Here is a 12051-nt window from a genome sequence, read left to right as displayed (position 1 = left end):
TTTCTGACATGTTATACCTTTCACTTGGATGTTATAGGTTAGACTGAGTAAATACAGCTGGATAAAACAAAAACTGTGTCAGTCTTCATTTCAGGCTGCAAAGCAACAAAATGTGATTATTTTAAAGGGGGTGATTCATTTCTATACACCTGCCTGCTCAGCGGGGATCGGCGGATCAATCCTCCGCTGAGCAGAGAACGGACCTCGTCAGACGGCGCATTGCGTGAAAGGACCCCAAGTCTTTTTTGGTAAATTAAGTTTTTATTTGAGGGAAACCCATTCACAGACACTTTTTTAATTAATATTTGTGGCAATGCTGTATTGACTTTCTAATAAAGGTTTATTGCCAAAATTTTCCAAGTTTTTTATAATTGAAGTGCATCTCCAAATCTTTTTTCTTAGATATAGAGTAGGGAATAGTTAGAATCACTGACAGGAGTTCATGTAATAACCTCGCTAGAGAGATTTTCCTCACTTCCCGCCCCTGAGACAAGGTTGTTATAAATGTCTCTAACTAGAATATGATGGCAATTGAGACTTTTTCCTTTTTTTTTTTTTTTTGGTAGGATGATTGGGAAGGTCAGAACCCCTTGTTTTTACAGTTGTGCCCCTATTGAAAATGTTCCTCACTTCCTGCCACAATGACAATGTTGACCAATACAGGAAGTGAATGGAAATCTTCCCAATGGAACACTGACAGTTGTTCTAACCGTTCTATACTCTAAAATTCTATAATGTAAAAAAAAAAAAAAAAAAACCTAAAATAAAAGTCAGTATGTGTAGTGAATATGATGAGCTATCCCTGACCCATTCAAAGTCTCATGCATATTTCATACCTTCATTAATTATTACTGACCTTAAGCCACCTCCCTTACAAGGAAACAGAAGCCAACGGGAAATGGTCAAATCATTGGAGATAATGCAGAATGAACGTTGTGTAGTAAACACAACCGAGGAAATACAAAGCTCTCCACACTGCAATACAAGCACAGGCATCAATCTAGTTAATTTTTTTTCACTTGTATTAAGTTAGTGCTCATTTGGAAACGTGTGCAAATATATATATATATATATATATATATATATATATATATATATATATATATATATATATATATATATATATATATATACAGCATATATAAAAAAACAAAGTATAAAGCACTGATTAAAACCGTTAGCGCTTCCCTTTAAAAATGTGTTTCTAAATGTTTTTAGATAAATGTTAGTTTTACCCACTTACTGGGTAAATATTTAGCAAGGTGGTAAATATTCAGCAATGTAGTAATTAGCAAAACATCTGTAACTATTAAAAAAAAATTGGCCATTCACTTACAGGGTAAAAAAATGTGTTACTTAAAAATCCTCCTTTTTTTACTTTAGAACATTGTTAGTTTAACCACTTCTTGCCCGTAGGCTGTATTGGCCTCAGGTTGAAGCTGTTATACCAGGATCATGGTTGCAGCTACAATGTAATGTTTTTTATTGCCCATCAGATCCAAGCAGCTATACAGCGCATATCAACCACTTTTACAGCTGGGGAAGGGGGTTCCCCCCCTGGAGCCCAGTACCGGTGTGACCACTCTGATTGCAATCACCATGAAGAGTGGAAGGAACAAACGTTAGAAACCGGTTGCGACAAGGATTTAAATAGCTCCCGGTTTCTGTTTATTTACAAGCCTTTACTGGCTTGTACAGCACCTGATCAAACCAGTCTTGATTTGAATAGACGCCTTGAAGGCCAGAGGAGAGATCTGTGGTCTATTTCTCTAAAAAGAGTATCAGTCACTGTCCATGCTATCACAAGGGATGTTGTTTGTCCCTTGTGATAGCAATAAAGTTGATCATAAAAAAGAAAAAAAAGGTGTAATGTAAAAAAAATTAATTTAAATAACATTTTTAAAAATTTCGCCCATGTCCATCCATGTTCACATGCAAATGCGAACCTGCATGCATATGTAAACAGCATTCGCACCACACATGTGAAGTATCACAGCGAACTTCAGAGTAAGAGCAATAATTCTAGTGCAAGACCCCCTGTGTAACTCTAAACTGGTAACCTGTAAAGGCTTTAAAACATCACCTATGGATATTATAATGTACTGTAGTTTGTCTCCATTCCACGGTTGTGCACAATTTTAAAGCATGACAAGTTTGGTATATATTTACTGGGCGTAACATCATCCCTTATATTTTAATTTGGCATTGTATTGTGTTCAGTAAAATTCATTAAAGTAGATTTTCCCCTAAAAATGCTTCTGGGCAAATATCGTGTGACAAAAAAATTGGAACGCCCACCATTTTATTCTCTAGGGCCTCTGGTTAAAAAATATATACTGTTTGAGGGTATATCAGTTTTTTTGGGGTCACAAAGCTTTATGTGTTTTCTAAACATAATTTCTGTAGGGCTGATCTGAACTTATCAGGCAGGGATGGGAGGGAGGAACCTTAGTAAAGCTGGCCATAGATGAATTCGAGGTGGATGAAGGAATCCTCCCCACTGTGCTACTGTATTGTGACAGCAAGACTCTTCCACTGTCAGAATACACTGATCAGAGCTGCACTGATTAGATGGACTCAGGGCTTGAGTCCTGCAGGAACGCCGTTCCCTGCAGGACTGGCCTTTGTATGCAAGCTGTCTGTGGCATCTGTGTGTGTGAAGAATGGAGCTGGCACTAGAGGAAGCAGCGCCGATGTTTCCTGTATAGCGCCGGCTCTTGTCACAGGTGGAGTTATATTCACTCCGCCTGTGACAGTTACAGGAGCGATACAGGAAGCATCAGCTCTGCTCTCTACTGCAGCCGCATGCTTCCTCCAGCGCCGCTCCTGTCACACTGATGCTCACGGATGGATGGTGGGTCGGGAATAAGCCAGCAGTAACAGCCAACAGCACCCGCCCAGCAGTACCCCTCAGCAGTACCAGCCCTGGAGGAAAAACAGCAGCAGCCACCAGCCAGACCCACCTGAGGGACAACAGCAGCCAGCGATACCTGCAGGAATCTTGAGGAAGAAGTGAAGATTGAGGGCAGTCGAGGTGCAGGTAAACGGCAGTGCATCCGTGTGAAAGCAGCCTTAGGCCCTTTTCACACGATCAGTCTGATCGGGTCCGCCTATCTGTTTGTCAGGTGGACCCAATCTGACCCCCCATTCACTTCTATAGAGCGGCAGATGTAAACGGACTTGTGCCCGTTAATACCTGCCTATCTCCAATCTCATCCACTTAAAAAAAACAGAAGGGGACAGAAAGTACTTGTCTGCTGTGCATATGCTGAGTGGACACGGACCTGTCATTTGCCTGCTCTGCTCATTGTGGCCTGCGGCCGGTTATTAAGTCATTAAAGTGGCCCTTGCTCCTCAAAAGATGTGTATATATATATATATATATATACACACATATACATATACACACACACTCTCTCTCTTTTATTTTTGAGGTGGGGGAGGGGGCGAAATCTTGGGTGAGTTCCCACACTTATTTCCCCAGGACTTGACCCCTGGATGGACTCCTGAACTGAATGAGAACAGCCACAGATGGATCAAAATTCATCCAGTTCCTGATGAACCAGACAAATTTTGATCCATCTATAGCCAGTGTTACTCCTCCTTTTCATTGAGTTGTGTGTGTAAACCTCAGCTCCAGCTATAGAGTTCTATAAGCAATTTATTTCCCAGTAAAGCAGTTAAAAATGTATCATTCAAACAATATAAATTACCTATAAAGAAGAATGGTTTACCTGCAGACTGAGTACACCTTTCTGTTGTTTCCATACTATCAGATCCCCAAACTCTCCAGCGGATACCACCAGCTCCCCATCTGGAGACCATGCAATAGCAGACACTGCACCCTTGTGACGGATTCCTTTAAGACCCTCTGTGGAGTAACAAACAGCCCAATAAAGCCTGTGTAGAATCTCTGTATAGATTGTCTATTAACTCAACCCGCTTTATTAACATTTACAGTCTATTTCTGAAAAGCAAATTATAAAAGCATGAAACATACTTTAAAAACAAAATGTAAAGCCTGGTACACACTACGTTTTTTTCCATTCAATCCAGTGGGTTGAACGAAAAAAAAAAAAATGGTCAGCTCCGGTCGGAACCGCTGTACTAACGATCTGACGTTATACAGTGATCTCCCCCGCGGAGCTGTTGTGTTCCGACAGGGAAATCCCCTCCCCCGCCAGAAAACTCTGATCAGCACTCCCAGCCATTAATCGGAAGCCGGTCAGCTGCTGGTTTTCCAGCATGCTTATCTGACAGAAGCCAGCTAAATGGCCGGCTTCTGTCCAATGTCACCTGGCATTCGGCCTGTGTGTATTACTTTCTCTGTCAGCTAATACACTTACAGCTATAACCTTTTGTGTCACTTGCCCCTCCCTTTTAGATTGTAAGCTCTAGCAAGCATGACCCTTCTAACTCTGTTGACTTGAACTGTTCGTAATTGTAATGTCTCCCTTTTTGTAGAGCACTGCACTAACTGCTGGAGCTATATACATTTTGTATAATAATATTCATTAAGTAATTGTGCAATAAGAGGAATGTTAAAGCGAAACTCAACTGTATCTGAGCACCACAATTACAAAACACTGTTTAACTCATTTTTAATTTTCAAAGGAAACTCATTCATCCATTCAGGTCTCCTTGTTTTATTTTGTTGAGAAATCGCTTTGGAAAAAAACCCCTAGCATTTCTAGCTGTAGCCATCTAGAGTAAGGGCAAATGATTCATGTAGCATTTACTTACTTGAATCCATCTGTCCTTAGCTTAGGCATGCATAATGGGGGGTGGCTTAGCTGAGAAAGCCCCTCTCCCAGATGAAAGAAAAAAGAATGTCCATGAACCTAAACACTTTCAATTTGTACGCATTCAGGCAGGTCCTTGCACTACATAGTTGAAGACAGGGCTTGACAAATTTGCTTTGAATCTAGGAGGCAGCTAAAAAAGTTAATAGCCTTTTTTAACCACTTCAATACCAGCACTTTCACCCCCCTTGCTGCCCAGACAAATTTTCAGCTTTCAGCGCTGTCACACTTAGAATGACAATTGTGTGGTCATAACATTTTTATCTTTTTTCACACAAATAGAGCTTTCTTTTGGTAGTATTTAACCACTTTACCACCGGAGGATTTTGCTGTCTTACGTCTGGGCCACTTTTTGCGATTCAGCACTGTGCGAATTTAACTGACAATTGCGCGGTCATGCAACGCCGTACCCAAACTAAATTTACGTCCTTTTTTTCCCCACAAACAGAGCTTTCTTTTGGTGGTATTTGATCATCTCTGCAAATTTTTATTTTTTGCGATATAAATAAAAAAATGCAACAATTTTGAAAAAATAACAATATTTTTCTACTTTGACAGTTAAAAAATATCCAATATATTAAATTTTTGTCATATATTTAGGCCAAAATGTATTTAGCTACATATCTTTGACAAGAAAATTCTCAATGAGCGTATTTTTAACCGCTTTAAGACCGGAAGATTTTACCCCATTCCTGACCAGGCCATATTTTGCGATTCGGCACTGCGTTACTTTAACGGACAATTGCACGGTCGTGCGACGCTTACCCAAATTTAATTGACGTCCTTTTTTCCCCCACAAATAGAGCTTTCTTTTGGTGGTATTTGATCACCTGTGCGATTTTAACTTTTTGTGCTATAAACAAAAAAATAGCGACAATTTTGAAAAAATAACAATATTTTTAATTTTTTTATATGAAATTCCCCCCCCAAAAAATTTAAAAATCAAAATTTTTTAACATTTTAGGCCAATTTGTTTTCTGCTACATATTTTTGGTAAAAAAAAAAAAAAAAAAAAAAAATCGCACTAAGCATATTTTGATTGGTTTGCACAAAAGTTATCGCAGCTACTAACTAACTAACTACGGGAAATTTATGTCATTTTTATTGGTTTGGCGGCGATCTGCGATTTTTTTTGCTGGACTGCGACATTGCGGCGGACAGATCGGACCCTGACTGACATTTTTGACACTTTTGGGGGTACCAGTGACATTACTACAGTAATCAGTGCTATAAATATGCACTGTTACTGTAAAAATGACACTGGCAGGGAAGGGGTTAACTTTTATTGGTGATCAAGGGGTTAATGTATGCCTGGTGCTTACTATTGTGTGTGGGGGGAGGGGACTATGTGACACAGGGACAGATCGCAGGTTCAGCTATGCTGAATCCTGCAATCTGACCCTGCCTGTCACTTAGGAGATCCGCCCGCTTTGTTTACATAAGCGGGCGGATCTCCTCACTCGATCCCAGACGATCGGGGAAGAGCGGCGGTGATCACCACCGCTCCTCCCCTGGCCCGACTCCCGCTGTGACTGAAAACAGCGGGAGCGAGCCGCTGCCGAGAGAGGGGAATGTCTGGCGACGTAGGTCAGACGCTAATGAGCCACTAAGCCGCAGTAGCAGCACAGTGAGCAGAGGTAAAGTGGTTAATCAACAATTTTTTTTTTTTTTTTTTTTGCTAAACAAAAAAAAGACTGAAAATTTTGAAAAAAAAAAAACCCACCTTTTTATTCATTTCAGTTATAAAATGTTGCAAATAAGCAATTTTCCTTCTTCACTGATGTGCGATGATGAGGCTGCACTGATAAGGCAGGTTTAATTGACACCGACAGGTAGCACTGATATGCTGCACTGATGGACACAAATATGTTGCACTGATGGGCACTAATGGGGCTTCCCCGATAATCAGTGTAAATGTCCCCTGTTACAGGATAGCTGGTATCGGCTTTCCTTTCCTCACCCTGTGACAGCGCTGAGGAAAGGAAACGCCGATAACCAGCATTTGTTTACATGTGATCAGCTGTGATTGGACACAACTGATCACATGGTAAAGGCCTGTTGTGATTGGCCCTTTAGCCCATTTTATATATATTAATCACAGAGCACGCCTGATGCGTTCCCCAGGGTTACACGGGGGCGGGGGCTATGGTGGTGCAAGGTTCTGGAAGGACATCAATAGACACCCTCCCAGAATTGGACAATCTTTTGGCTGTAGCACGGATGCAGACAGCTGACAAAAGCCCAGGAGCCAGGATGCAATTTCTAGTTGCCATGGCAACCTGGTGCCTGGGATTTAAGCCCTGGTTGAAGGTAAATCTAAAAGAAATTGTATAATGTATGACCAGTTTAAGGGAGAACAGAAACCAGAAAAATTTAATTTCATACCATCCCTGTATGGCACTCCCCAAAGTCGAACTGAACCATCATGAGCAGCGGTAACTGAAACCTCAAGTCTGGGATTTGTTGCAGATGTCATCACTGCACCTCCATGACCATACAATGTCTGTATTTGCTCCATCTGTAAAACAAATCTGGTATGAGTGAGTCCTATAATCCTCAACACTGATCTATAACAATGCATGTTAAACACTATAGACTAAACTCCTTAGCAGGTTATAGGTGAGTATGATGTGCTGTACTGAATTATTTTACCTGTAGAGGACTCCATTTTAAAACTGTGCCATCAGACCCAGCTGTATAAACCACAATATCCGCATCCGCTAAAATGAAAAACCATAAAAACATGTTAAAAGCAAACTCCTATTTCAAGTAATTGTTTGTGGAGGGGGCGGACAAAGTAGCTGTCCTCAAAGCCTATCTTGTGTTTACAAATGAGTGCTGCCATTAAAGAGAGAGTATAGTGGATTTTCAGTCAACATGCATTTTAAGTTAATATTAGTGTTCATGTAGTTTAGAGATTAGATTTTATAGGACTTTCAAATTTTAATATGCTTACAATTTCATTTTCATGTACTGTATTAAACAGACATTTTTATGTGTGCTCACAGTGAATCACTGGGATGCTGAAAAAATGTTAGGTAGGATAGATAGGATATCAGCTATATTGGAAGTATAGTGTTTTAAGTTGGTAGACAAGCTCATAGAACTCCACTTTGAGAAGAAGAAGAACACAACTGTACATATAAATATACATATATATATATATATATATATATATACATATATATATATATATATATATATATATATATATACACACACACACACATATATACAGACACACACACTATATATATATATATATATATATATATATATATATATATATATATATATATATATATATATATATATATAGCTATAGCTATAAATCACAATGTTATTGATTGGAAGTGCTGGGGGGACTACCAGGATTTATGATCCTGGGCCTGTCACCCAGCACCACAGTTGACAGAAGAATAAAAGAAAAAAAAATACAAATACATCAACTGGAACAAAAAAAACAGAACAAATAAAAATTAAAAATAGCAAAAACTAGGAGCTAGAAAGCTCCATATTCTAACTCCTAAGAGGCTAGGCAATAACTGAATTCAGTGTTGCAGATGGAGGGTTTGGCCATCACCAGAGGAGTGCCCCTTAGGAGAGTGTCCTGCTCCTGATGGTGGCTGCATCAAACCCATCTGTAAAAGCTGTGTCCTTCAAAGAACGATAGAGAAAGATCAATTTGATTTTAACATAGATAAAAAAATTTTGATAAAACCTTAAAAGAAGACAAAAAGCTCATCTTCACTCCACAACACAGAAAAGCATGGTCATGGTTATAAACAAAACTCCTGTATCAACCAATAATATTACATTTCTGATATTCGTAATGGTGTCTTACCGCGACTATCTTCTGGCTCCCAGTAGGCTGCACTCTGAGTTACCTGGTTGTGGTCAGTACGAATACTTGCAATCTCAAGGCCAGTAAGACTCCATACTTTTAGGTAGCCATCCCTACTAGTGGAGATAACACGTTCCCCCTAGTAAGAGGACAGAATGAACTTAGATCTGACAAACAGAGCATCACTGAAAAGAAAAAGGGGCCCTAAGATGCAAAAGGACTACGTACCATGCAAGCAACACTACTGACTGTACTCTGATGTCCAGCAAATGTTTGGAGCTGCTTTCCTTGCTGAATGTCCCACAGACACAGAGATCCATCTCCAGAACCTGAGATCTGCCCCACAAAAGATGCTTTATGTTATTCATCCTGAAGAATTACACTCCCTTGTATACACATTCAATATACCCATCTACACTAATTACACTAAGTTACACAAATATTGATCAGCAAAAGTACAAGCATAACATAACACAGTAAAAGCTGAAGAATCATCTGTTCTTTTCAATTCAACTCAAGTAAAAAAGGTTTCTGATCCTTACCAGCATGCCACTGTCCGTCCAGGAACAGCCAGTCACCCAGTCCTTGTGACATGATAGAAGCGAGCATGAAAGGCTAGGTGGGTTCACCGACACATCCCAACAAAGCACAGACTACAAGGAAGCAAAAAATCAAAGCCATTTTTCACAAATACCATTGGGCTTGCATAACAATATATGTACAGCAGCCAATATTGACCGGCTATAGGTTATCAGAAGTTTAAAGTGATTGTAAAGTTGTTTTCTTTTTTGTTTAAATAACAAACATGTTATACTTACCTCCTCTGTGCAGTTGGTTTTGCACAAGGCAGCCTGGATCCTCCTTTTTTGGGTTCTCTTTGCTGCTCCTAGACCCTCCCTCTTGTAGAGTGCCCTCACCGCAAGCAGCTTGCTATGGGGGTACCCGAGCCAAGCTGCAGCTTTGAGTGTCCATTCAGACACAAAGCTGCCATTCATCCCCACCCCCTCTCTCTCCTGATTGGCTAACTGACTTTGATAGCCGCGGGAGCCAATGGCACCAGGGCTGTGTCCCAGCCAATCAGGAGGGAGAGTCCTGGATGGCCAAGGGACTCGTGAACATTGCTTGACAGAGCTGGGGCTCAGGTAAGCATTAGGGGGTGCTGGGGAGGGTGCTACACCCAGAAGGTTTTTTTTATCTTAATGCATAGGATGCATTAGGATAAAAAAACCTTTTGATTTTACAACTCCTTTAAAGAGAACATCCAAGCAACAAGCGAAAGTTTTAATGAGCTGGGATGACATGGTTGATATTCTGATCCCTTGATAAAACAGATTTAAAGATTTCCCAGAGTTGTAGGTTTCTATGCTGCTGTAATTTCGTAAACCTTTAATAACATGTATTGAAACAGAAAGCATTTTATGAGCTACTACAATTACAAAAAGTCTACAGCAAACACAACAAATGTACTAAAGTCTGAAAGTTCATTCAATTTTCTTTATTCTGAGCTCTGAGGATAAGCACACACATCTCTACACTAGATGAGGCAAGCAAGAGAGTTATTCCTGAATCCCAAACTGTATAATTTCCATTCTCTCTGCTTTCTATATCACCAATGGCAGACTTCCAAGGTAACCTTGAATCTAATTGGCAGCCAGGAGATGTACTGATACATTTTTACAGGCTTTCAGTGTGTAAAAAGCAGGGCTATTGCTCCTCAGTACTGGGTTTTTAGCAAAAAAAAAAAAACAAAAAAAGGTGCAAATCATAAAGCTCCCCTAAATGTCCTCAAGTTGAATAGCTATTTCCTAGGTAATAGGTATTCCCCAATTAGAGTGAAAACATTTTCAATGCATTGTTAAGGCAAGTTGTCATGTTCAATATCCTTCAAATGTATCATTTTTCATATAGTAAATGCAGCTGGCTCTACTGTCAGGATCAAAAGACAGGTAAAATGTCCCAAAACTTACTTAAAAAACAGAGAGCCCAGTCATACTGGTATGGGAAGCGCACATCAAAAATGCAATTTTAAAGTTTGATCATAGTTCTGCTTAATCTATTCCATAAAATAGTTTTTTTGAGGGAAGGGGTTGTGACTGAGCAGCTACATCAACCGCCTAGCTCCTGCCGATAGCAGAATGTGCTGTCAATCTAAAGGGCCATCAATGGAGCAAAACGTGAATATTCACCTACAGAGTGATCAATTGCACCAAGGTCTAAGCAGCTACAGCAGGAGTGAATGTGCATCATTGATTTTACTGCAGAAGAATGAGTGTTGCTACCCTATCAAAGCACATATCCAATGGCTCTACTGTCAGGATCAAAAGACAGGTAAAATGTCCCAAAACGTACTTAAAAAACCGAGAGCCCAGTCATACTGCTATGGGGAGCTCACATCAAAAATGCAATTTTAAAGTTTGATCATAGTTCTGCTTAATCTATTCCATATAATGTTCCTTTAATTCTTGGGCCCCTTGCCCTCCAACACACAGATACATCCTACCTTTACCTAACAGAACACTTAAAGTTTACTATGAAGTTCTGATAATGAAAAGAACTGGTCTGTGCTGTTTCCTGTTTCTTTCCTTACCCGATCTTGCCCCCCAGTAGCCAGCAGGCTTCCATCTGGGCTGAAGGAACAGCAAGTGACTGCTGCAGTGTGACCACGAAGAACAGACACAGGAGAGACCGTGGGATCAGATGTCGAGAGACTTTCCACTGACCAGAGACAGACTGAAACATCCTCTAAAAAATATGAGAAATTGTTTAATTACATTTACAGTCAATGAAATTTTAAAGGTAGACAGCCGTGGCCAAAAGTTTTGAGAATGACACAAATATTCTTCATGAAGTCTGCTGCTTCAGTGTTTGTAGATCTTTTTGTCAGATGTTACCATGGTATACTGAAGCATAATTACAAGCATTTCACCAATGTACCAAACTGTTCTTGGATGACTGGGAGAAGTTGCTCTCGGAGGATGTTTTTGTACCATTCATTATTCATGGCTTTGTTCTTAGGCAATATCGTGAGTGAGCCAACTTCCTTGGCTTTGAAGAAACCCCCCACATGAATGGTCCCAGGATGCATTACACAGGACTGATGGTAGCGCTCACCTTTTCTTCTATGGACAAGGTTTTTCCATAGAATCTGAAAGGGGATTCATCAGAGAAAATGACTTCACCCAGTCCTCAGCAGTCCAATCCCTGTACCTTGTGCAGAATATCAGCCTGTCCCTGATGTATGTCCTAGAGAGACGTGGCTTCTTTGCTGCCCTTATTGACACCAGGCCATCCTCCAAAAGTCTTCTCCTCACTGTGCGTGCAGATGCACTCACACCTGCCTGCTACCATTCCTGAGCAAACTCTGGGCTGGCGGTGCCTTGATCCTGCAGCTGAATCAACTGTAGG

General features: G+C 40.3%; 1 protein-coding gene across 1 annotated transcript in view; it reads right to left on the bottom strand.

Annotated features, from left to right (window-relative positions):
• Window positions 1-12051, bottom strand: part of TEP1 (telomerase associated protein 1) — a 91684-nt gene that overhangs the window by 19511 nt on the left and 60122 nt on the right. The window contains exons 41-48 of the mRNA XM_082244270.1: window positions 11234-11388; window positions 9189-9299; window positions 8875-8982; window positions 8647-8785; window positions 7455-7522; window positions 7188-7320; window positions 3735-3871; window positions 857-975 (exon numbers count right to left, since the gene is read on the bottom strand). Coding sequence (XP_082100396.1) covers window positions 857-975; window positions 3735-3871; window positions 7188-7320; window positions 7455-7522; window positions 8647-8785; window positions 8875-8982; window positions 9189-9299; window positions 11234-11388 — 970 coding nt within the window. The remainder of the gene's footprint in view (window positions 1-856; window positions 976-3734; window positions 3872-7187; window positions 7321-7454; window positions 7523-8646; window positions 8786-8874; window positions 8983-9188; window positions 9300-11233; window positions 11389-12051) is intronic.

The sequence above is a fragment of the Pelophylax lessonae genome (genome assembly GCF_965119305.1).
Source record: "Pelophylax lessonae genome assembly, chromosome: 1".
Lineage (NCBI taxonomy): Eukaryota > Metazoa > Chordata > Amphibia > Anura > Ranidae > Pelophylax > Pelophylax lessonae.
The sequence above is the reverse complement of the archived record's forward strand: the minus strand, read 5'-3'. Positions and strand labels throughout refer to the sequence as shown.